Source organism: Pantherophis guttatus, chromosome 4, assembly GCF_059756535.1.
Source record: "Pantherophis guttatus breed Tessera chromosome 4, ASM5975653v1, whole genome shotgun sequence".
In the NCBI taxonomy this organism is placed as follows: domain Eukaryota; kingdom Metazoa; phylum Chordata; class Lepidosauria; order Squamata; family Colubridae; genus Pantherophis; species Pantherophis guttatus.
The window spans coordinates 73,673,204-73,700,152 of record NC_142066.1 but is presented as its reverse complement, the minus strand read 5'-3'; the positions used below and the strand labels follow the sequence as shown (position 1 = coordinate 73,700,152).

Genomic DNA, 26,949 nt, shown 5'->3' with positions numbered 1-26,949 from the left:
GAAAGCACCGTTTGGCAAGAGAAGTACACGTTAAATTTTCAAAAAGATCAACCAGGGATGAGGTATATATGAAATCCAGAGAAGGGACGTTGACATATAAAGGCAAAGAAATCATAGTCTTAAAACAAATACCCCGAAGAATCAGGAACCAACGTCAACAATACCAGTTCCTAACAAATCAGCTGAATAGATACAAAATAGCCTTTAGATGGCTAACACCGGAGGGGATTCTGGCCACCTTGGAAGACAAAAAATACAAAATAGATACATTAGAGAAAGCAAGAGAGTTTTACAACTCACACTTCAACCAGGAAGATGACCAAGAAAGTAAAGAAGAAACAGAAAGCAGAAGTCAAGAAGAAGTTCAAATAGAGGTAACACAAGAGAAGGAAGTAAGGACAAGTCAAGAAAAAGAAAGAGAAGAGAGAGGCGCGAGGACAAAAACGCGGATGGAAACAAGACATACAAAAAAACAACTACATTAGACAATGGAAGAGGCCCTGAAACTTTTTTCTGTAAATATTAATGGCTTGAACGCACCAAAAAAAAATCCCAAATTTTTACAAAACTACGAAAAATAAGAGGGGATGTGACTTGTCTTCAGGAAGTACATATAAAAAAAAGACACCAAAAAATCTTAGAAAATTCAAAACTAGGGAAACTATATACATCTTTGACTTCAAAAAAGAACAGAGGTGTGACGGTTTATGTTAAAAATTGGATCCTTTCGAAATTTATATGCAGACGAAGATGGCAGAACAGTTATGATTGAATTAGTATTGGAAAATAGGAAAATACTGTTAGTAGTAATATATGCACCTAACCAAAACCGACAGGAATTTTTCAAGGGCTTACACAATAAAATAGTTGAACTGGAATACGAAGATATTTGCTTAATTGGAGATTACAATGCGATAGTAGATGTGAAAAAAGATTATAAAACGAGTAAAAAGAACAAGAGAAAAAAGGAGACTCTTCCCAAAGAATTTTTTGACATGGCCATGGAAATAAATTTGAGAGACGTTTGGAGGGAAACTCATGAAGATCAGAACCAGTTCACTTTCTATTCTCACCCCCACCAATCCTGGTCCAGGATTGATATGGCTTGGATGACCACGAATATCAGAAACGGGGTGGATAAAACAGAGATAGAAGTAAATCAATGGGCAGACCACAACCCAATTCTGGTAAACTGGAAAGGAGTTAAAAGGTTTAGAAGGTAGACAATGAATCAAAGAATTTGTAAACAAAAAGAATTTAAATAAATGCTAGAAAAAGAATTAGATCTGTTTTTCAAAATAAATAAGAAAGAAGACACCTCAATTCAGAATACATGGGACACGGCAAATGCATATATAAGGGGTCTGACTATAGCATACACAGGGAAAAAGAACAAAGAAAGAAAACAGCAGCTAAATAAACTCCACGAAGATTTAAAAAATATAGAACATAAACTTCAATAAAACCCCCAGAACAAAAAGATAAAGGAAGAATGGAAAGCAATAAAACATAACTTAAATTTGATGAATCAAAAAGAATTAGCACAGAAAATAAAAATGGTCAAGCAGAATTACTTCGAATTTGCGAACAAAACAGGAAGATAGCTGCCCTATAGATTGAAAAAAGACAGAGATAAAAGAATGATATATCAACTTAGAGATTCAAATGGGGAAATTCATTATAGCAGGAAAGAGAAAAAAGAAATCATCCAGACATTCTATGCCAACTTATACAAACAAGAAGTAGAAGTAGAAAAGATACATCAATACATACAAAGATCGGACATGCCTCACATTACAGACAAACAAAGAGAAATGTTAAATAGACCAATAACCATGTTGGAATTGGATACAGCACTGAAAAGACAAAAGAATAATAAAACTCCGGGACCTGATGGACTATCGGGGGAACTATACAAGACAGTGCAAGAAACAATAGGAGAGACTATGTTGGAGTTATACAACGAGGCCTTAGAGAAGGCAAAAATTCCACGGACTTGGATGGAAGCAATAATTACCATCATACCTAAAGAGGGCACTGATCTCCAAATAATCCAAAACTACAGGCCGATATCTCTACTAAATACAGATTACAAAATGTTTGCCATAATTATAGCGGAAAGGCTTAAAAAAGTACTGAACAATTACATTCATTTGGACCAAAATGGATTCCAATCGGGCCGCCAAATTAAGAACAATATGAGAGTGATAATAAATGCACTTGAATATTACGAAGCCCACCCAGAGAAACAATCTGCGCTGGTTTTCCTTGATTCCCAAAAAGCATTCGATAATTTAAATTGGAAATTCCTAAAAGAACTGTTAAGGAGTATGCAATTTGGACCGAATTTGGAAAACATTATAGGAGAAATTTACACAAAACAAATAGCAAAGGTAATTCTGAATGATGATATGACAGACCAATTTGATATAACAAAAGGGGCCAGACAAAGCTGCCCACTCTCCCCATTACTGTATATTCTATCTTTGGAAATCTTACTAAAAAAAATTAGGGAGGACCAAGAAATTAAAGGATTAAAAGTGAGACGAGAAGAATACAAGACCCAGGCTTTTGGCGACAATCTTTTACTTATAGCAGAGGAACCGTTAGAAGTAGTACTAAAGCTGCTTAAGAAAATAGAAGATTATGGAGAGGTGGCTGGTTTAAAGATAAATAGAAATAAATCAAAGTTACTAGTTAAAAACCTGAAGAAAACTCAGGAGATAGAATTGGAGAATAGTATACAAATTCAAGCGACCAATAAAATTAAGTATTTAGGTATCTGGCTGTCACCAAGAACGTCCTCTATAAAAGAAAATAATTATGACAAACTAATAATACAGATAAAAAAAGATCTGGACAATTGGAAAAACTTACAAATCTTATTTATGGGAAGAATCTCTACTATTAAAATGAATACACTACCAAAATTGCTATACCTGTTCCAAGTCGCTCCAATAAAATTAGAAAAAAACTTTTTTGTGAGCTTAAACAAGATGATTTCTAAATTTATATGGCAGGGGAAACGTCCACGAATAAGTTTAAAATTACTCCAGGACTCCAAGGAAAGAGGAGGAACAGCACTCCCAGATTGGGAACTTTATTACCAAGCGGCGGGACTAGTTTGGGTTAAAGATTGGATGGAATTGAATAATAGCAGAATATTATCTATTGAGGGCCATGACCTACAAATGGGCTGGCATTCCTTCTTATGGGATGAAAAGTACAAGTCACACACCTATTTTAAAAGACATACACTTAGAAATGCTTTATTACTAATCTGGTTAAAAATTAAAAAACAACAATATACAAAAATCCCGATCTGGTTTTCACCTTCAGAAGCCTTAAAACATCCAAACCTGATAGAACCCAAAAATATAATTAGATATAAAGACCTAATTGACCCTCAAGGAAAACTGAAATCCAAACAACAATTGGAAACAGAGTTAAATAGAGAAATTGATTGGTGGACCTTCTCACAGATACAATCGAAACATAAGGAATATATAAAAATGTATGAAATATGTAAAGAAAAACAGGAACTAGATAAAATTATATTAGATTCTGGAGAGAAACTAATTAGTAAAATTTACAAATTTCTGCTGAGATATAAGATGGAGGAGGAAATAGTTAAAAACACGATGATTAAATGGATGCAAAATTTTAAATATTCAATAGAATTGGAGAGATGGGAAGAATTCTGGCAATTGAACACAAAAACAACAATGGCGGTGGCATACAAGGAGAACCAGCTAAAGATGTTTTACAGGTGGCATATGTCACCTACAAGATTGGCCAAAATAAGCCCGAAAAACAGTTCAGTGTGTTGGAAATGCAAAAATCCACAAGGCACCTTTTACCATCTATGGTGGACATGCCCGGCAGCAAAGAAATTTTGGTCCAATATTAAGAAATGGCTAGAACAAATCACCAAATTACAAATAGATAAGAGACCCGAAACTTTTTTATTAGGAATTTTCACAAAAACTTACCTTTAAATAAAGTAAACTTTATAAATTTAAAATTTATAAATTTTTATAAATTTTTTTTAAAAAGCCTATATTACCAACTCAGTAGCTCTCTTACTATTATTTCTGATTCTTAGTATTCTTCTATTGCAGTCTTTCTTTGTTGACCACAATAGTCGTGCTACCACTTTCATTGATCCCAGAATTCCACTTCAGAATGGCCGTCTACCCAATCATTTGACCCACAGGCAGCATCTTCAGAGACTCCGTAGTTACAGCGCTGGAGAGGTACATAAATATAACCTAAATAGAACCTAAGAATTTCTTCAGATTTATTTTAGTAAAAGCAGATGCTAATTTTTAGTGTGAGCTTTAAATAGCACTGTTATATGACTTTTTCTAAAGGAATTACAACTGATTATTTATTTGCTTATCTCTGGGAAATTAATCTGCATGTTAGTAGCAGTTTTACATGGGTTTATACAGCCTGACCATCTTATATAGTTGTTAGATTTACACCTGTAAAAAAAACAGGGAAACTGGAAATAGTATTGGTTATAACATTTGCATACTGCTGATTCTATATGGATTTTTGGTGGATTGCATCAAATTCTAATAAACATAAAAGTAATTTTTAAAACATAATAGACATAATATTAATAATAATTAGACATAATATTCTACAAACATACAATAAAGCTTCAATTCAGCTCAGTCATATCAAATGGGAAATACTGTCTGGAACAGCTCCATTTTGACTTGACATTATCTTCCTAATGTCCATCATGTATGATTCTATCTGAATTTTTGGGAGTGAAGTCTTTTATACAGTGTATAATCGGGGGGGGGGATTTTTCACTTCCCCACCCAAAGTTTCTCATAGTAGAGGTCCTCTTAAAAACTTTAATTGTGAAGTGCATTCTTTATAGATCAAGTTTTAAATGGCCAGTCCTATAATTATCTAGGTGTCAATTCATATAGAGCTTCATATGTGACAAGGGGTTGATTAGTAGCCTACTGATAGGCAATACTGTGCCACATGAGAAATGTTATATTAATCCAATAGGTCTCATCCAGTAAAAGGCTGCCTAGTGCAATTCTATGCTTGATTGTAGCCTACAGTTTCTACCGGCAGCCTCATAGGGAGCACAGTTCTATGTCAATCATAGAAATAATGAGATTAGTTATTAATGCCATGGCCTCCATCTTCTGATTTCGAATGGGTCAATTTACCACAGCTTCCTGGCCCTACCTGCTTCATCCTGGCCCAATGGTCCAGCTGATCCACCACAGGTGATCTTCCCCAGCTGCCCATTCCCCTCCCCTCCTTCCTCACCACTCCTCCCCTGCCACATGGCCCTGGGCAATTTGCCATGGGATGAATTGCCCTTATGTATTCATATCTTTTCTCTGACCCTTGTTTCTGAAGTACCTGGGCCTCAATTTAATTTTCCTTTCTGCTGGGCACATTTAGTGGTGCCACTATGGCTGAAGTTAATTTCTATACAAATTATATTCAAGAGCAGAGAACTGTGAATAGGACCTGTGTCAGCTGTCCCTAATTGGGAATAAAGCACTTTGGACCAGTGACAGAAATTCTCAGGTCGCTTTGTGTGCAGCCTTCTATCTGCCTGGGTGTGCCTCCGAGAGAAGAGGAGGTTCAAGTAGCCAGGTCCACCCTAGTGCCACATATAAAAAGGATATTTAGTTATTTATGTATGTAAATTTCATTCTTTCATAAGAAGTATGGAATATAAATAAATAATTGCACTTTCTACACTGCTACCCCTAATCCAGTCATTCTATTCAATACACATGATAGTTAAGAATTTTATTCTTTAAGATTATTGTATGTAGTCATGCTGACTAGACAGAGAAGAGAAATGATAACTTTCATGCCTACATCCTAATTCCACTGGAAGATTTTTTTTTCATTACATTTCCCGAATCAGTAAAATCATAAAAAATTACAAGACTGTAGCCTAAAGTGGGATAATGATTTTAAATATTCTCATGCCATCAAATAACAAAGTAATATCATATTTTTCGGAGTATAAGACACACTAGAGTATAAGACGCAGCTTAGGTTTTTTTAGAGGAAAATAGGGGGGAAAAAATCTGCCTACCAGGTATTCATCTGGCTAGTGTCCTTAGTCTGATCAGCTTCAGCACATTAGTTTGCTGGTTTTGAGCGCACGCATGCACTTTTTATCCCCTGCTTGGGGATAAAAAACAGCTTCTAAAGCACAGCTGATCTTTGGAGAGAGAAGCAATGAGAAAAGCAGGTGAAGCTCAGAAGATCCTTCACTCGCTAGCTCCTCGTTAGGGCTGAAAAATAGCTTCTAAAGCACAGCTAAGAGGGAGCAGCAATGAGAAAAGCAGGCAAAGCACGGATATTGCTCTTGTTAGGGCTGAAAAAAAGGTTCTAAAGCACAGCTGAGAATTGGAGGGAGCAGGCAAAGCCGGAAGATCGCTTCACTCGCGAGCACCTCGTTAGGGCTGAAAAAAAGCTTCAAAAAAGCTACTTTCGGAGTATAAGACGCACCCAAATTTTCAGCCTCTTTTACGGGGGGTAAGTTTGTCTTATACTCCAAAAAATACAGTATTTTCATTTTTTCAACACTTCGCTAGTTTGCATATTCTGTCTTGGCTATGGTTTTTTATAAATACATATATTTTTTTTTAAAAAATCAGTTCAACTTTTTTCTTTCAATACTCACAATATAATTATAGGAATTCTTTATTTCAGGCATCAGAAGTCTCTCGAAACAGAGGGGTTTCTTTGTTGACCAGACCAGCCAACAGCCTAGTAGCAGCAATTCGAAATCAGCACCATCATGAATCCTTGCCTCTTGGTATGTATCACTGCTTTTCAAGTGAGTTCAGATAATATTTACTAAATTTTCTTAGTCAAAATAAAAGGCTTACTGCAATTTCTGCTGTTATTTTTTCATTTAAGAAATGTGGCTTCATTTAATGGACGAATGAGTTATTGCAACAGGTTTATCAATCCCTTCTGGGTACTGAACCACAACAAAGAAAGTGTTCATTAACAAGCAATAAAACTGCTGCTTCATTGGAAATCGTACCTTCCCATCCTCTTGGCTAGAACTCTTTAGAAATAACATAATTACCAGATTTAGCAGTGGTATTGAATATCTAATTTAGCTATTGGTAAATCACTCTAAATATATTGCATTCATGTATTAATGCCATTATGTATAAGCAATCTTTCTGGTTTATACTTTACAACACAGCTCATAACATATGAAAACAAAAACTATTAAATCCATAAAACATAGGGACCACATCTATAAATATAGCATACATAAAAACAGCATATGACAAGGCAAGGAAAAATGTTAAATAAATTGTTACTTCAGATGGGCTGGGACGGGCTTCCTTAGGCACACCCTTTTGGAATTTAAAGAAGTTTTTTGTTTGTTTGTTTGTTTTCAGAACAGCAAATCATGGATGTGCTAAAGAATAGGCCCAAATGCAAGTCTTATTTTTTTTTCTTAGTAGAACGCATACCTATTTATTCCCACTTGGCTATCTTTGCATAATATAAGCCAAAATATTTCAAAAAAGTTGTGGGACAGCTAAAGCAACTGCAGTACTTCCAATGTGGCTCTTATAGTAGACTTCTCAAAGTCTGGAAAACAGAATGATGCAAAATACTAAAGAACATCAGCATATTTTTCCTATATTAGAGAAACAAGCAGCAGTCTTACCCCTTTTGCAAGAAGGTCAGACAGTTTCTGCCTGAAGAAATTTACTGACAATGGAATGCTAAGGTACACACATCCAGTTTCCCTTGCAGACTCTAGAGTCTGGATCCTTTTGGGATCTTATTAACCATATGTATTGAAAGGAAAAAAGGGATTAGGTTTCAGAATCCAGGATATTGGCTGTGTGCACTTCAGTAATCAAGTAATAAATAAACTAATTCAAGAAAAGATTCTTTGATCTTTTTGCTCACTCCAGTTAAGCCTGGGGAATTTGCTTTTTGAAGCAATCGGGGGACAGAGCTTGTCTGGAAACAGTGGGGGTGTTCAAATCAATTATAGTTGAGGAATGTGCAGAAATTCCTGTCCCTGTTATATTTTATAAATGACAATTCTCTTACTCTGGCTCTGAGAAGTCTGTTATATCTATTATGTCTCTTACTATGTCTCTTACATCTCCAGGGACAGGTGAAAGAAAGGATGTTGTAGGAAGGGAGAGACCTTGATAGAATATCCATAGGCTAAATGAAGGTCAGACATTCTCTGTCCTGCTGCTCAACTAGTACAAGGAGGCAAGCAGAATTAAATGGTTTAGGTTTAGGTTTAGGTTTAGGTTTTATTTGATTTATATACCGCCCTACTCCCGAAGGACTCAGGGCGGTGAACAGCCACAATATAAAATACATAAATACAAAATTTAAAAGCAAAATAAAACTGAATTAAACAATTTGGCCCAAGACAGATTTAAAACACCCCAATAATTAAGAACAGATTTAAAATTTACATTTTAAAAGGGAAAAAGGGAAAGTTAGGCCAGGCCAGCCTGATGGAATAAAAAAGTCTTGAGAGCGCGGCGGAAGGTGCGCAGATCCGGGATTCTCCGTATCTCCGGGGGAGCTCATTCCAGATAGTAGGTGCCCCCACAGAGAAGGGTCTCTCCCTGGGTGTCGCCAGTCGACATTGTTTGGCCGATGGCACCCTGAGGAGTCCCTCTCTGTGAGAGCGTACCGGCCGGTGGGAGGCTACTGGTGGCAGCAGGCAGTCCTATAGATAACCAGGTCCTAAGCCATGGAGCGCTCTAAAGGTGGTAACCAAAACTTTGAAGCGCACACAGAAGACCATCGGGATCCAGTGCAGCTCGCGCAGGAGAGGTGTTACATAGGAACGCCATGTCGCTCCCATAACCACCCGCGTGGCCGCACTCTGTGCCAGTTGGAGCCTCCGGGTGCTCCTCAAGGGGACCCCCATGTAGAGAGCGTTACAGTAGTCCAGGCGGGAAGTGACGAGGGCATGAGTGACCGTGCGTAAGGAGTCCCGATCCAGAAAGGGGCGCAACTGGCGAATCAGGCGAACCTGATGAAAAATCCTCCCGGTCACGGCCGTCAAGTGCTCTTCTAAAGACAGCTGTGAATCCAGGAGGACACCCAAGTTGCGAGCCCTCTCCGTGGGGACCAGCGATTCTCCCCCAATAGTCAGTGATGGCACCAACTGACTATATCGGGACGTCAGAAACCACAGCCACTCGGTCTTGGATGGGTTGAGCCTGAGCCTGTTTCTCCCCATCCAGATCCACACGGCCTCCAGGCACCGGGATATCACTTCAAGGGCATCGTTGGGGTGGTCCGGGGTCGAGATGTACAGCTGAGTGTTGCCAGCGTACTGATGGTACTCCACCCCGAAACCAAGGATGATCTCGCCCAGCGGCTTTACATAAATGTTGAACAGAAGGGGCGAGAGGACCAACCCTTGTGGCACCCCACATATGAGGCACCTCGGGGTCGACCTCTGCCGCCCTGCCAACACAGACTGCAACCGGTCGGAGAGAAAGGAGGAGAACCACCACAACACAGTGCCCCCCACCCCCAACTCTTCCAACCGGTGCAGCATGATACCGTGGTCGATGGTATCAAAAGCCGTTGAGAGATCTAATAGGACCAGGACAGAGGAGCAACCTCTATCCCGAGTCCTCCAGAGATCATCAACCAACGCGACCAATGCCATTTTCATGCTGTACCCAGGCCTGAAGCCTGACAGGAACGGATCCAGATACACCGTTTCATCCAGGTGCTGGGGGAGCTGTCGCGCAACCACACTCTCAACAACCTTCACCACAAAGCGAAGGTTGGAGACTGGATGATAGTTAGCCAACACTGCCAGGTCCAGGGAAGGCTTCTTGAGGAGAGGCCTCACCACCGCCTATTTCAAGGCGGCGGGGAAGTCACCCTCGCCCAATGAAGCATTTATAATCCCCTGGAGCCAGCCTAACGTCACCTCCCGAGAAGCCAGCACTAACCAGGAGGGGCACGGGTCCAACAAACATGTGGTCGCATTCAGTCTACCCAGAATCCTGTCCACGTCATCAGGAGTCACAGGATCAAACTCATCCCAGATAACATTCTCAAGACCTGCCTCAGTCATCCGCCCTGGAACTACCCAGTTGGAGTCCAGGTCTTCCCGAATCTGAGTGATTTTGTCATGCAGATACTGTACAAAGTCCTCAGCTCTACCCTCCAAGGGGTCCTCCTGCACTCCCTGGTAGAGCAAGGAGCGGGTCACCCTAAATAGGGCGGCTAGGCGGTTATCTGATGACACAATAAGAGCAACAAAATAATTACACTTTGCTGCTTTTATCGCCACTAGGTAATTCTTAATATGAGATCTTACCAGTGTCCGGTCAGATTCAGAAAGGCTGGCCCTCCAATTGCTCTCCAGGCGTCTTTTCCGGTGCCTAGAGTAGCATGAACAATCCTAAACCCTGAGTGAGTATGCTGTGACAATATATTCCCTATCATTATGCTATGAATTCTGGTCAGTAGCATATCTGTTATATGTAAAGGACCAAAGGTTCTTTTACGAAAAGGCAACTGGATTGTCTTGGGTTTTTTTTCCTTTGGCAGCGTTTTGCTTCTCATCCAAGAAGCTTGTTCAGTTCAGTTCTTGATTGAGAAGCGAAACATTTGAAAAAAGCATTTTTGGGACAATATGACCTGGATGATTGAAAATCTCCATAGACATGTAGCTGTGCAAAATATTTCAGCGAGATGCTCTGCAATTCATGAGAACATAAATGAAGTGCTATTGTTTTCAAATTATTAAAGCATTTGCATATTTTATAATTTATAAAACAAAATTTAAGAAAAAATAAATAAAACAGAAGAATGATTTCAAACTGGGATGTTTTTGTGCTTTTTCAGCATACAATGACAAAATAGTCGCATTTCTACGCCAGCCTAATATTTTTGAAATGCTGCAGGAGCGTCAGCCAAGTTTGGCTAGGAACCATGCACTCAGGTACAACAGTCTATAGCTTAATTACTGAATACTCTGATGAAGCTAAGATAGGAAAGACCCAAAGTGTGAGTAACATGGAGTTTGTTGGTTACTATAGACAATAAGAAACTAGATAGATAGGTAACATGTGCTTTTTGCTCATAAGATTCCAAATTAATTTGCTTTTTTTTCAATTAGAAGATTGAAGTTATTGTTTACCTAATTTATAGCTAGACTTCAAGATCCAATCTGTGTTGGTCACCGGGACCAGAAATTTAATCTGCACAGAGGTAGTCCTCAATTTACAACCACAATGGAGCCCAAAATGTATGTTGCTAAGTGAGACATTTGTTAAGCGAATCATTGTCCCATTTTACAATCTTTCTTACCATAGTTGTTAAGTGATTCATTACTGGTGTTAAGTTAAGTTAATAACATGGTTGTTAAGTGCATCTGGTTTGCCTATTGACTTAGCTTGTCAGAAGGTCATAAAATGTGATTATATTCTTCCAGGAAACTGCAGTTGTCATAAATATGAACCAGCTGGTAAGCTTCCAAATTTTGAACACATGACCATGAAGATGCTACAATGGTCATAAGTGTAAAAAACTGTCAGAACTCACTTTTTTTAGTGCCGTTGTAATTTTGAATGGTCATGTAAGTTGAGGTCTACCTGTAATTCGTTTAAATCAAATGCAGTGATTTTCTTTTAATGACCATGGTAAAAATTGTAGTAAAATCAGGTCTGGTCATATGATGACTGGCTTTATGATTGCACAAACTTACAAAGGAGATTCCAATCCCAATTGTGGTTGTATATTGAGGACTAGTTGCAAAACATCTATAGTGAGAACACCGTTGATTAATAATACTAATACTTTACTCTTTTAAAATAGTAGTGGAAGAGAGGGACAATAGAGGATGAGATAGTTAGATACAGTAGTATCATCAATGCAATGAATATGAATTTGGGAAAATTTCTCAAATGAAGGAGAAAGGAATCATGTGGGGTTGTGAAAAGTCAGACACAACTTAGCGACTGAACAACAGAATATTAGGGACTGAAAAGTATACAGTAATGTGGTTTTACTTTGTACTGTAGATGTATAATAAAGAGCTTATATCAGCAGTATAAATATCAGTTATAACTAGATTAAGAAATCTCTTATCATGGTGCATAAATATAATTTGGAATGTACAGTGCTTTATATCAGAAGATGAAAAGATGCTTTGGAGTAGACACAGATGTGCTTGCCACATCTGTTGGCACCTTCTTGAAAAGGCTATAGATGTTGACAGTATGCTTACATCCACTCTGAAATGCCTTGTTGCATGCTGCAAATTCCTTGTTAATCCAAACATGTATTTTCCTGAGATTGAGCGGCTATTGAGGTAACTCAAGAAAAGATTCCGGTTCTTCAAAGAACACTAATAGTGTGATAATGCAGATCCATGCTCTCTCTGAAGTACATTTTCATCTTTGGATTTGAAACACTCCACATCCCTAAATATGACTTGTCAATTTATTTATTTATTTGAGAAAATTTGTATAGCCGCCCATTCACCCTTAGTTGACTGATGTTTGGATCACAATGATAATTTGTAAAATACCAAGCTAAAATGCCATCCAGAAGGGCATATTTTGGCAACATTTGATGCTTGACAAATGCCCATATATATAAACCCACCATAACACCATTGTTACAATCTAAAAAAAGGTAGATCTAAAGATTGATTAATTTCAAAGTTAGGCATGATAGGTAGAGATCAGTATATCAGGTCATTTGTACTAGTTCAGTGATGGCTAACCTTTTCCGGACCAAGTGCCCAAAGCCCGATTATTGCTAGGCAAATCTTGCATGGTCATTGGATATGATGTCATATGGTTGCCATTTTTGACCTCCTTCTGGTTCCCCCATTGACAGGTTAAGGGAAGCCACAGTGAAGGTCGCAAATTTCAACCACGCTTGCCTTCTTTCTCTTGCTTTATTTTTCCTCCTTGGTGTTTTATGTGTTTGTTTGTTTGTTTGTTTGTTTGTTTGTTTGTTTGTTTGTCTGTTTGTTTGACTAGTCTGATTTAATTTATAGGTCTAGACAAAAAGATATTTACTTCCAAAGACTTCAGTTTGGTTCCAGAAGACAAACATTTATAAAATTTAGATGAGTCACATTAATAAATTGTTTTTAAAATACACTTTTCCATTAGGTGATCATTTTCCATTAGGTGATGATGACTGTCAAATTGTTTATTTTGTTCTCTTTTGTTTTAAACTAATTTCAGTAATAACTTCAAATAATGTTTTAAGACTCTTTTAATCAATTATTCCATTATAATTTTGTTTGCCAAATAACTGTCCACTATACTTTCTTTACAACTTTTCCTTTTCTCGTATAATCTGGACTGCACATTTCTGAACAATGTTAATTTCAAAGAATTTTTCATCAGAACTTACATGCATTGTAAGTTGATTTGGATACAAACATTACCAAGCTTTATAAGAGAAAACCAACTTATGTTTCTGCACTAACTGTTTTATATTAGCTTTTGGAAGAGAAATGGATCAGTGTAGATCAAAAGGAATGTATCTAGCTTTTCTTTAATAGTATATCAGTTTTTATATATATATATATATATATATATATATGTTAATTCCCTAGGGAGAAGATTCATTATATTCGAACAGAAGGTACACATGGACTTGAAAAATTGTCCTGTGATGCAGATTTAGTAATACTTCTAAGGTAATATACAATAATTATTTCTAGTACAATTTTATTAAATTTAAAAAAACAGGAATAAAAAGTTAAGAACCAAGAAAAAGAAAGAAAAAAAAAGGATCAGACAAAAAGCAAGATAAAAGTGCAAAAAGAAAAGAAAAGAAAATTTAAAGAAAAAATGGCTTCTGACTTTCTTTGATCCAGCTATAGATAAAAAGTACCTCCAACTCTTATCTAAATTTGGCAATAGCCTATATTACTTCCATAATTCCAATAATTCAAATCATCAAAAATCAAAATCAAAATTACATTTCTCTTTGTTTCTTGCAAAAAACTCAAAGGTGGCTCCATTAACAACTCATTACTGTCTCCTAAAATACAACAGATAGCTCTTCAATCCATACTACATATCCTTTTTTATAAACTCATTTCTAAATCTTCACCTTTCCTTATTAAACATCCAGTAAAAGATCCAGTAAAAATTTATAAAATACCCAATAATATAAAAATAGAGTACCTTTTCTATTTAATCTTTGTTCCATTCATAACAATATTAAACATTATTAAAAATAATCACCCCCTATTTTGGAATGACTAGTGGAATAAGAAGAGGTAAGCAAGTAACTCACTGATTTGATAACATCAAAACTGATACAAATATGAACATTGAACAACTGAATATACTGTGCTTGACAGGATAACATGGAAAGCACTTGCCTATAAAGTTGCCAAGAATCGGACAGGACTGAACGGTTAAAATAGCAACATTTAGATATCAAAAACTAATCCATTACCCCATTAGATATTTCCAAAATGAACAATCGTTCACGTTCACCAAATATAAGAATTCCTTATTTAATCATATTTGGATATAGCAATTTTATATATTTTTTTCTTCTTCCTGCTAACCATTCTTAAGTCCTGTAAATAAATTTCTGACTCCTGTTTTCTTCTAGTATCTTCTAGTATCTGTTTATAGTTTCCAGGAAGTAACTCCAATAAATGTCTTCTATTTCATTTTAACATAACAATTCACAACATTTTTCAGTTTTTAAATGATTATTCAGTTACATTTGTAAATGCAGTGAATCCATCTCAGTTGTCTCCAGATAATTTGTTCAACTTCAGTAATAACATCTTGTTCCAGTAAAGAGTTTAAAATTTTAACCACTTAAGAGGCCATAAATCAAAAGTTTCTGGAGTGGGTTTCTTTCTCCAGAACTTAATCAATCAATTTACCCTCCAGTTTCTCATTCCTCATGAACAAGTCATGGAAATGGAGATCTTCTGATTGGCTGATGAGTTGAGCGACAAGAGTATTCCCTCAAGATCACAGTTATGACACAGCGTAAATTTATGGACACTGTAATTGACTATTTTCCCCACTGGAATCCAGAATTCAATATACTTAATAATTAAATGATTTCTTTCCATATCTAAATCCTTCCTTCCAAGAGTAGCTACTTCATACTTATATCAATAAAACTCATCGTTAAAAAAAAGGAAAGGAAATTCTACATAATTTTGGTTGTCAAGGTCAAGAATGTTATTAGAAAAGTATGAGCAATCCTAGAACTAGAACAACCTATTAATGGCCTTTGAAAGAGAAGATTAAGTGGAAATATGTGGTGAAAATATGTTTGTATTTTATGTGCAGTATTGGCTTTTTGTAAAGAAAGTTTTCCAAATTTAGAAAGGTTCTTTTTGTTCAGAACAGAACAGAATAACACAGTTATTCTGGCTTTGGAGGTCTTCTATTGTAGTTCAACCTCTTCTAGTTCAATTTTTATTCTCAGACTTGGAATCTGTAAGAAGCAACAGGAAACCAAGATTCTCTTATATTACTTACAAACACTAACATGGAATTGGTTGAGGAGATCAAATAAGTTTGATCTCTTTCACTTAAATAATTTTTTGTACAGTACTTGCTTTGGCTGGAAGAACTTTAAACCCTCTTAAGAGGTTGTCATCTAAGGCAAGCAGTCTGTACAACACATAAAGTAAACCAAAATTGCCCCTGAACTTCATATTTCTGGGCATTTTTACACATAATGAAGTTCTCATATTTCTCTCCCTTCTAGTCTTTTTGAAGAAGACATTATGTCCTACATTCCTCTTCAATCAGCCTTCCATCCTGGTTACAGCTTTTCTCCCCGTTGTTCACCCTGTTCATCACCTCAGAATTCTCCAGGTAAAGCACTTGAGAGTGGATTCTCAAGTGCTAGATTTGTTTCCTATTATTTTGTATTCCTATTCCAAAAAATACAGCAGCCAAAGAACACACACTGCCTTGTTTTTTAGATCTCCCTCTCTTCCCTCCTCCATAGAAAAATATGACAAAAGATATTTTTGTCAATATTCTCTTTGCATAAGGCTGAACAATTTATTTCTGTGTTTCAAAGCAGATCAATAGCAGCCTACAAGACTTTGTCTAAAACAAATTTTCCCTAATATTTTTGTACCCATTATAAATGCATATTTTAGTTTATATGTCATCTGAGGAATGCTCTGCCAAAAAAGAAAGGTGGTTGACAGTTCTCACTTTCTTTCCTACTTTATGCACTGTTAATTTGCTACTTTTGTGATGTTAGCTTCAAAGCAAATGAATACCTACAGCTAGAGTCCTAATAGCTGAAAGCTTTCTTGTAATGGAGGACTTGTTTGGGCATGCTAAGAAAATATCTTCATTATTAAAAAAATGCATATCAAAATCTTGTCACCACATAGTAGTGTTGTGTATATGTTTGCTAGTATAGCTTTTTTTTTTTTAATCTTGAATTTAAAAAATGCAACCAAGGCACTATTCTTTATATACAGAGAAATAATTTCCAGAAGATGCAAGATTGAATTCCACATATTGTTATATGATCTCTAAAAATGGTTTCTCAGCATTGTTTTCTTTCCTGATCCATGTGAAATATTCTACATCAATATTTGAATCTGGTATCATTTAATAATGCCAAATGGTGATAATTTTAAGACAGATAAAATTAAGTTCTTTGCCATATATAACATACATACATTAGAGAACTTGGTAATCTGAACTGATTTAAAGATGGAGAGGATAAATTAATGTGAAATATGCACATAGATGGTTGCTAGTCATAATGTCTTGTTTCTTTCATCAGAAGTAGAATACCTTTGAATAATAATCATAGGAGAGAACTATTGTCTTTACCTTGTGGTTTTCCAGAGTTGTTTGGTTCTACTATAAATGTATTTAGTCTCATTTAGCTGGTGTTTCTTATATTATTAATTATTTATGATATGATAACACTATATTATATAATTCCTTGCCCCATCTCAAAGACACTAATCAATGTCCTATCCATTTGGCAGAGTTACATTAAGACAGAGGTACAGAAGTGGCATGGAAGGATACAGATATGTGCAAATCACATCTATTTTTTTCCCCAAAGTACAGGTGCTGATTAAGATAGGTGGCTTTTTCACAAAAGCTCATCTACACCCTTCTAAACAGCTGAATGATACCCATATACTACAAATGTGAAATAAAAGGGTTTGCCTTTTAAATATAAAGATTATGATAGAAGATCATTCAAGCCAGTGGCTGCAAATTATAAGTTCTTTCTTATGTTTGTACTCATCAGGCTTGCAGCGGGCCAGTGCAAGAGCACCTTCTCCTTACAGGAGAGACTTTGAAGCTAAGCTTCGCAACTTTTATCGAAAGCTAGAAGCAAAAGGATATGGCCAGGGTCCAGGTAAAATTAAGTGAGTAGTTATTATTGATTCCTATATATTATTTACTTAAATAATCTACAAATATGAATATTTTTATAAAGGAATTCAGTTGAACAAAATTTCAGTTCTGCAAAGCAGAAAAATACAAAGAACGGTTAGCAAAATGTAAATATAATCTAAATGCAAATAGTGATAATTGTGAAGCCAGTATATAGTAAAGGAAGAAAATCTGTTCTTCATGTCATATTTTTTGTGGAGAGCTAAGCAATACACATTTGGGGGGGGATGGGGTTAAAAGCAAAGGCATTCTTTGAGAACAAAGATTAGGCAGACAGGGTGTGAGCCCCTCCTTTGGTTGGGAAGGAAATGAAACCCTCCAAATCTCATCTCCCCCGGCCAGGCACAAACTGTCCAAGGAGTTTCAGGTTGATTCCACATCACTCCTTTTCTAATCCAGGACTAAATAAACCACAGAGACCAGTTCCTCGCCACTAAACCAGCCATTTGCCTAGCAGACCAAACAATGCATTCTTAGTTCAGAACACCATTTTCTGGGCGGACAAGAGCTAAGCATTGCTTGAGAATTATGGTCAGTTCTTTTGAATTTAGCCAATACCCAATCACAAAAAACAGCTTTAATGTTAGGCAATCATGGGGAATCAAACTTTAGAAGATATAATAAAGATTTATATACGTTACAATACTTGAGCAAATAAAATTATTGGCACTAAAAATGTAAATAATTTTTCAGCTTATTAATTTAGTGATAATGTTCCAAAGCTGAGGCATTATCACTAAAAATCTCTTTTGTGATTATTTAGCAGCACAGTTCTAACAAGGAAGATTTTATAATTTTATAATTGTAATTCTCTGCTGATAGACTGTATAACTTTATTTTATTTACAAAGAACCAATGGGTCAAATTGTATGCCAAAACTCTTTCAACAATGTTGAAGCAACTTATTGCAGAAGAGAACTTTATACTTAATTAATTACTGCAATAACAATAGTTGGATAATCCAATTTACATAATTACTTCTCATTCACCCGACTCCAGATTAATAATAAGGCGTGACCACTTGCTGGAAGGCACTTTTAATCAAGTGATGACTTACTCACGGAAGGAGCTCCAAAGAAATAAACTCTATGTTACATTTGTTGGGGAAGAAGGGTAAGAAGTCACAAATGTGTCCAAAAAGCATGTTTTCTGTTATTTTATATGGATTGAATTTACAATGGAATAGGTAATACAAAATAACTGACAAGGAATTAAACCAAAAAGTGCATTTTTAGCATCATAATCATTGCATTATGGTAGAAAAAGTCAGGATGGATTAATCAAAAGAGCAACCTTGATATCAGCACATAGAACAAATATAAAATTCATATTTCAGTAGCAGCTATCTTCCTTAATTATTTCAAATAAAGGGCAGTATATATGGATATAAATAATTGGTATGAGTTCAGCCCATATAAATAGCATCTTACAGAACTTGCCAGTTATTGCATAGTCAGTAAGAATTTACAAATGAATTAACAACTCCTTGGTGTGACTTATTCAAATATTTATAATTGAATTATCAACTTCTTGAACTTGGGTGGTTTAAGAGGTAAAATTTATATTTTTGCTAAGGATTTTTTTCTAATATTTAAATGTTTCTATTTATTATGAAATATAGGTTCCTTATTAGTTAGAATAATGGCTAGATTATGTTAATAATGAAAGAAGAAAAACAGTTGGTAGGAATTTATATAATTATATATACTGTATGTATAAAATTATAATATATATTAGACTTGGGCAAATCATTCTAGGAAATAATTCTTTGCCAGTTGTCTCAGAGGAAGGGCCTTGAAGACAGCCATAAATCACAAAATACTTCACATTCTTGGCATTTGTTTAAAGGCACAGCAGAAATAATATTCCATCCAGTGGTATTATAAGTGATGTTATGTTGTTTTTTCAGATGAGATAAAAATATCATTTAATGTAAGGATGTAAAATAATCAAGAATAAATAATTCTGTAGAAATAAAAAGCAGTAAATTATGAAATAATTCAAAATAATATTTCCAAAGTAACAATAACAAACGTTGAGTGATATTTGTTTTCTGTATGTTTATAATAATTTTTCTTTATTGATAATGTAACTATTTTTGCAGCTACATAAATTTCAGAGATTTTTTTTTTTTATAATGCAGTCACTATTAGGAAAAAGATTTTGGGGGACAGCGGTATCTCTCTGCTGACCCTCCTCACTTTTCCAGTAGGTAAAGGTAAAAAAAATAGAATTCAAAATAGTAATTTGGTAAATGTTACTATATGAAATGCAACTTCATTTTAAGTTGCATTTTAAACAACTTTATATTTACTTTGGATTTCAAGGCAATTTGGAGAGGTACATTTGCAGCATTAATTCTCAATGAAAATTAAAATCCATTCACAAAATCTCTATAAAATGTCTAACAGTTTAACATGGATAAAGAGGCAGAATCAGCAATTTGTCATGAAATATGTATGATTAGTAAGATCCATTCCATGTGGATTTTTTTTTCCAGCTTGGATTACAGTGGCCCATCCCGGGAATTCTTCTTCCTTCTTTCTCAGGAGCTTTTCAATCCTTATTATGGCCTGTTTGAGTATTCAGCCAATGATACTTACACTGTACAGATCAGCCCCATGTCAGCATTTGTAGAAAATCACCTGGAATGGTAAGCTTTTTAGTTAAGTATACATGTCATAGTAACTCTCATTTTTTTTAAAAAAAATCAAATAAACTATACATTTTTATTCTCAAGTGTAATGTGTTATAAATTACAATATCATCTTCCTTCATATGAGATTCTGTCACAGTGTTAGACCTACAGTAAGACAGTTAAAACTGAGAATGCTAGCACCTCAAGTATTAACAAAACCTTGGGGAGATAATTACTCAGACTTAATTGTTAATATAAAAGCCAGGTTTAATCATGACAGAATTACTTTAGTGAAATAAGTAAAATACAATCTAGTAACTTATTTGATAGAAAGGAAAGCTACAATGATATATCTGATTGAAGGCTTCAGAAGAAGTGGAAAAACAAGGAAACGAAGTGCACCATAATTATAATGTTTTAAATTTTTATATTTTACTGTATTATAATAACTGATTTTTCATACTCCAGGAAACTTGTTCTTAGATACTCTTGACACTCAAATTCTCAAGAAAGAGAATTTGTTCCTTTGGTCTTGGAGAGCACTTGGGGGAATTGAAGACAAAGCATTGAATAAAATCATAAAGATTTTTTTTTGCCTGTTTAATTTTTTTCTTGCTATATTTAATATTATTGATATGGTATACAGTTATATAAGTAAAATAGTGTTAAAAGGTTTTTTTGTAGTTAAGAGGCTTTATCTGCCATACTAAACTTACAGACCCCGTGTCAGCACAGAACTGGATTGATGAAATAGTGCCAAAGTGTTACTAAACTAAATAGAAAAACGTGTTTATAAGAATTAAAGAAAATTTTTCATTCATAACCACAATTAGAATATTCTAATCGTCCATATTAAAAAGATTCAACATAAATTCTCTATTAGTCATTTAGGTCCTAGAATTTTCTATTGAATTAAAGTTCAAATCGAAACACTCATTTTCTCTCATAATACCTGGGCAAGTTATTTTTTTTTAATTTTTATTTTATTTATTTATTTATTTATTTGATTTATATTCCGCCCTTCTCCGGAGACTCAGGGCGGCTTACAATGCATTAAGGAATAGCCTTCATACTTTTGTATATTTATACAAAGTCAGCTTATTGCCCCCACAAACTGGGTACTCATTTTACCTACCTTAGAAAGGATGGAAGGCTGAATCAACCTTGAGCCTGGTGAAATTCGAATTTACAGTAATTGCAGACAGGTGTTAATCACAATGCTTTTAGTCTGCTGAGCCACCAGGCCCTTTTATTGCCCTGCAAAGACTGGTTTTGCTTATGCATGATTATTACTTTAGCCAGTTAGGTGGCAGTACTTACCAGAATGTGGCCAATCTCAAAATGTTGGCAAAATCAGATCTGATTAGGACTTGGAAGAATGACCACCAGAAAAATCATGGAGCTCTAAATTAAACTGAGAGAATTAAAACATTCAAAAGAATACAGTATCAAAACACTTCCATATTATTGCCACAAAAGTTCTTCTTATGGCTTGATAAATTATGTGGCATTTAACTCATGTATCCCTTGTGAAAGAAATAGCTAAAAAAATACATAATGCTGAAATCATTAGCATTGTAAATAGAAATTCTCACAGCTCACAACCAAGCAAAACATTATTGCTGAGAGGTAATTGCCTGGGTTTCCAATTAAAGTAGGATTAAGTATCATATAATCAGAAGGATGTCTTCCTCTGATGCCTTAAAAACCCATTATCAGAAGACAACCCTGGGCTATATGACCAAGTTATCCAGCTACTGTATAGATTTCCATGCCCAGAAACAGAAGTTGAATAAATACTGTATTCATTTCCTGCAAACTGCTTGTGTGTTGATCTTGAAGGCATCAGTTGGGAAGGAAATTTATGAAGGAAGGTTTCAAAATAGAAACTCTGACTTCCTTATATTCTTAACTAGATAGTTGAAACAATTAGTGTAATGGTTAAAATACGTGCCTAGAAATCAGGAGATTGTGAGTTCTAGTTTTGCCTTAGGCATAAAAAATAACTAAATCACTTTGGGCCAGTCACTCTCTCAGCCCAACTCATCTGATAGGGTTGATGTTGTGAGGAACACAAGAGGAGAAAGGAGTATTGCAGTGGTGAAATGTAAAATTTGTTACTACCGGTTCTGTGGGCGTGGCTTGGTGGGGGAGATAATATGACTGAGTGGGTGTGGCCAACTTTTTTTTTTTTAACTTTTAAAACCATTTTTTCTACAATCTCTTCGGCTGAAGAGGTGGTAAAAAAAATGCTTTTAAAAGCCTCTGACGATCCCAGCTGACTTGCCTGATCGGCAGAGGTTTTTTTCCTTTTAAAAACATTTTTTCTATAACCTCTTTGGCCAAAGAGGTTGTAGAAAAAATGCTTTTAAAAGCCTCTGATGATCCCAGCTGAGCCGTGCGATCATCAGAGGCTTTTTTTTTTACCTTTAAAAGCCTTTTTTAGGCCAAAGAGGTTATAGAAAAAATGCTTTTAAAAATAAAATAAAAAGTCTCTGATGATTGCGCGGCTCAGCTGGGCATGGGAGGGAGGCAGGGATTTTTGCTACCGGTTCTCTGAACCACCCGCCTCCATCGCTACCGTATCGGGTGATCCGATCTGAACCAGGAGCATTTCACCCCTGGAGTATTGGTATATTTGCCACTTTGTTGAATATGAAAAGAAAGGGTGGGATAAGTATTTTTTTAAAAGCCAACATGTTGACATCAAAAGAACCATAAATGCACATTATTTTCCTTCCATTTCAATAATGTACATTGTTTATCTCTTGTTCTTTCCACTTGAAAAGTGCACTTTGGTTCTAGCATGGCATTCCATTCTCACTATTATTTGCTTCCAGGTTTGAAGATTATACATATATATATATATATATATATAATCTATATATATTATATAAAGATTATATATATATATATATAATACATTTATGCTTAGAAACTCCTTGAAAAGAAATGAGATTACAAAGTTATAAGTGTAACAAAAATTTTTAACATATCATGAAAAACATTATTTTTGATAGAGGAGAAAATCTCTGCTATGCTTACATTCAGACAACTGTCCTGCAGTCACTAAATAATCTAAATCAGAGCTGTCAAACTCGCAGGCCGGATGTTGGCCACACCCATGCCTAGTTTAGCGAAGGGAGGGGGAAAGTCCCGATATGTCATGTGACAATGTAAGTTTGACACCCCTGTTCTAAATCATCAGGAGCTTGTTCAGCCTGTAAAGCAATTGTTAAATTAAAAACTATCTGCAAACATTGTCCATAAGCAGTAATTGTTTTATTCAAATATATACATTTCAAATAGACAGTATTCTTGTTGGAACCAAAAACTATATTCTTACTGGAAGTGATTTTTCTATATTCTAAAGTAAATTTATTTAATTGATTTCATGATCTCAATTTTTCTTTTTTACTGGGTAAGTTAGAAAATTGTATACTGAAGGATCTGACTTTCAGCCATGTACAATTCCCTAACACATTATTGGAATTAATATTGCCTACACAACCTTAGAAAAGATTTGAAACACCAAGGATCATCCAGTATATTTGGGTTGAACAATGTTTGAGAATGGAGAATTGTCTCTTTCAAAGAAAGGAGTAACATTTTCTCTCTGAAAGACATATTCACCACTGCTCCAATCCTTCTCCTTGGAGACTTTCAACAACAAGGAAGAAAAGTGGTCCAGATTACATGTATCTGAGTTGATGATGTAAATTGTAAAGGATCCCATCTACTTCCTTAGCACTCACAGAATCAAAGTCAGCCCAGATAATCAGAGCCATCTTTTTTGGACTTACCCAGCTATTATGAACTCCAAGTAAATTTGAATGACTTTTTTTTCCAGATGCCTTAAAAATTCCTCACAGCAGCCCCTTAGATTGTCCTCTTGCATATCTCTTCCCAATATGGTAGAGATTGCTTTGAGAAGGAACACTAGTTTGTAGTTGTAATAAGGAGACAGAAATAGTTATGTTTTGCTGCTCTGATCATAATAGTATATACCCAAATATGCTTAGTCTGGTTCGGTCCTTGTTTTCTGCTGCACCACTTAGGTGTCTCTTTTTATAAGGTCTCATTACTGTCTATGCATTTTGAAATCCTAAACATTGTTTTTAGTAGAGATGATTTTGCTGCCAGTATTGTTATTAATATTTGACAGCAACATTGATAATAATATTAATATTTTCCATGCTGGAAAAGTGACTTCAGAAAAAAAGACATTGATGTGCTTAATAAAATTTTAATTTTTTCCCCTAAATTTGATTCCCTAAAAAACTGAGTTTTTTCACAATATGTGAAAATTTTCCCACAGTAATTGTGTCTTGCAGCTGCGTTGCAGTACCATTTCCACAAATAACTTTTCATTCCTTCTTACTGATGGGAATAGATGGCTTTTCAGTATACAACTTTTCAATTAAGTGCAATAAAATAAGTTCCTTGGTTATAGGAACTCAACTAAGGTTTCAGGAAATGCCACGTATCTCTTGGTATCAGAGCAAATAAACATAATGTACTTCGTTTTCAGGTATGTGCAGTTCTGTACTAGGGTATCGATGTTCTTTTTCATTATTTGCCTCCTTAAAAATAGCAATAGCAAGAGCACTTACTTATGTACCACTTTATAGTGCTTTTACAGCCCTCTCTAAGCGGTTTACAGAGTCAGCATATTGCTTCCAACAATCTGAGTCTTCATTTTACTGACCTCGGAAGGATGGAAGGCTGAGTCAACCTTGAGCCGATAAGATTTGAACTACCGAACTGCTAGCAGACAGTTGAAGTAGCCTGCAGTGCTGCACTCTAACCAGTACGCCACCTCGGCTCTTACAAAACACATTGATAAACATTGTTTAATGCACAATAGCAGAATACAGTTTAGCTAATTTATTGATTGGTAAGAAAAAGTGTTGAAAGAATTATGGAAAGTTTTACTACTTTTTATGATCAATAGACATTTTTGTGGTGCAAAATTCTACATTTAAATTGCAAATTATTTTGATATTGCTGAGTATATATTAATTCATTTGCAAAAATAAAATATTCACAAGAAATATATTTTCTTAATATATTACTCTCAGTAACCTTTCAAAAAATTGGTTCAAGCCTCTTTATCATCTCATACAATAAAATGTTCCAGAGGAGAGGTAGATAAAAAACAAATAGAATCAAATAATAAACTCATTCTTTCTCTTATTTTTTTTTTAATATTGAGATAAAATAACTTATGAGATGGAAAACAATTTTATGGAAAATTAATACTAGAAGAAATGACAAACACCTTTGGTATTATTCCAGTGTATTTTGCTAGATTAACCATAAATTACTATTCACAGAATACAGAATAACAGAGTTGGAAGGGACTTATAGTCCAATCCCCGCTCAAGCAGGAGACTCCATATCATTTCAGACAAATGACTGTCCAATTTATTCTTAAAAATATCCAATGATGGAACACCCATAACTTTTGAAACCAAGCCATTCCACTGGTTAAGTGTCAGAAAATTCCTCCTTAGTTCTAGGTTGCTTCTATCCTTGATTCATTTCCATCTATTGCTTCTTGTCCTACATTCAGGTCCTTTGGAGATCCCCTTTTCTTTTTTGGCAATCTCCTTTTCTTTTTGGCAGCCCCTTAGATATGATATGCTATTATGTCACCCCTAGTCCTTTTTTTCATTAGAAAAAGAATGGTTTCTGCAACCATTCTTCATATATTTTAGTCTCCAGTCCCTAATCAAGCTCTCTTCTGCAATCTTTTTAGAGTCCCAACATCTTTTTTACCATATGCTCGTGATCTTATCAATTAGTAGAGTATGCTCTACTGTATTAAATGCTTTACTGAAGTCCAAGTAAATTATGTTTTCTGCATTTCACTGTCTACTAATTGGTAAAAGGCTGTCAAAAGTGCAATAAGATTTGTCTGGCATGATCTGTTTTGGACAAACTCATGTTAGCTCTCTGTTATAACTTTGTTTGTTTCTAAGTGTTGTCAGATTTGTTTCTTGATTATCTTTTTCCAGGATCATCTCACATTAGGTTGATAGGTCTGTTGATTCTTGGATCTATTTTTCCCCTTTATTGAAGATGGGAACCATATCACCTCTTTTCCAGTCCTCTGGCAGTTCCCTGGTGCTCCAGGATCTTTGAAATATGTGATTCGGTGGTTCCGAAATCATGTCTGCCACTTTTTCAACAATCCTAGGATGTAATTGGTCTGGATATGCTGATTTGAACTCATCTAGAGTAGATAGGTGCCTTTTACCATTTTCTTGCCTGTTTGGATTTGTATTCCTAATCTTTTTTTTATGGAACTGTTTTTGATAAGTTACACTGTTTTTTCCTTTTTTGTAAAGACAGATGCAAAGAATCAATTAAGCAGTTCTGCTTTCTCCCTACTATGCATCATCTTCTTGCCATTTTCTTACATTACTGGATCAATTATTTCCTTGACTTTTTTCTTGTTTTTTATTTATTTATTTATTTTATTTTATTGAATTTGTATACCGCCCTACTCCCGAAGGACTCAGGGCGGTGAACAGCCATAGAATAAAACATATAAATACAAAATTTAAAATAGACTAAAACGAATTAAATAATTTGCCTGAACAAATTTAAAACCCCAATAATTTAAAACCAAATTTAAAATTTCCATTTAAAAAGAGGAAAGATTTAGGTCAGGCTGGCTTGATGAAATAGGAAAGTCTTGAAGTCTTTACATGTTGAAAGAAGCTTTTATTAATATTATTATTATTGACATTTGTTGCAACCCTTAATTCATTTTGGGCCTTAGCATCTCTGACTTCATCTTAGCTATTTGCCCCTCTCTCCACTTTTTATACTTGTCCTTTTTATCTTTTAGTTTATCAG

At 35.2% G+C, this 26,949-nt stretch overlaps 1 protein-coding gene across 10 annotated transcripts in view; it reads left to right on the top strand.

Moving 5' to 3' along the window:
* Positions 1 to 26,949, top strand: part of HECW1 (HECT, C2 and WW domain containing E3 ubiquitin protein ligase 1) — a 296,682-nt gene that overhangs the window by 251,535 nt on the left and 18,198 nt on the right. For 8 of the 10 annotated variants that reach the window (XM_087892401.1, XM_034416519.3, XM_087892406.1 and 5 more), the window contains 8 exons: positions 4,122 to 4,256; positions 6,718 to 6,823; positions 10,891 to 10,987; positions 13,625 to 13,708; positions 15,766 to 15,875; positions 17,296 to 17,416; positions 18,444 to 18,557; positions 19,945 to 20,097. In XM_087892401.1, coding sequence (XP_087748527.1) covers positions 4,122 to 4,256; positions 6,718 to 6,823; positions 10,891 to 10,987; positions 13,625 to 13,708; positions 15,766 to 15,875; positions 17,296 to 17,416; positions 18,444 to 18,557; positions 19,945 to 20,097 — 920 coding nt within the window. The remainder of the gene's footprint in view (positions 1 to 4,121; positions 4,257 to 6,717; positions 6,824 to 10,890; positions 10,988 to 13,624; positions 13,709 to 15,765; positions 15,876 to 17,295; positions 17,417 to 18,443; positions 18,558 to 19,944; positions 20,098 to 26,949) is intronic. The other 2 variants (XM_087892405.1, XM_087892404.1) reach the window with 1 other exon arrangement.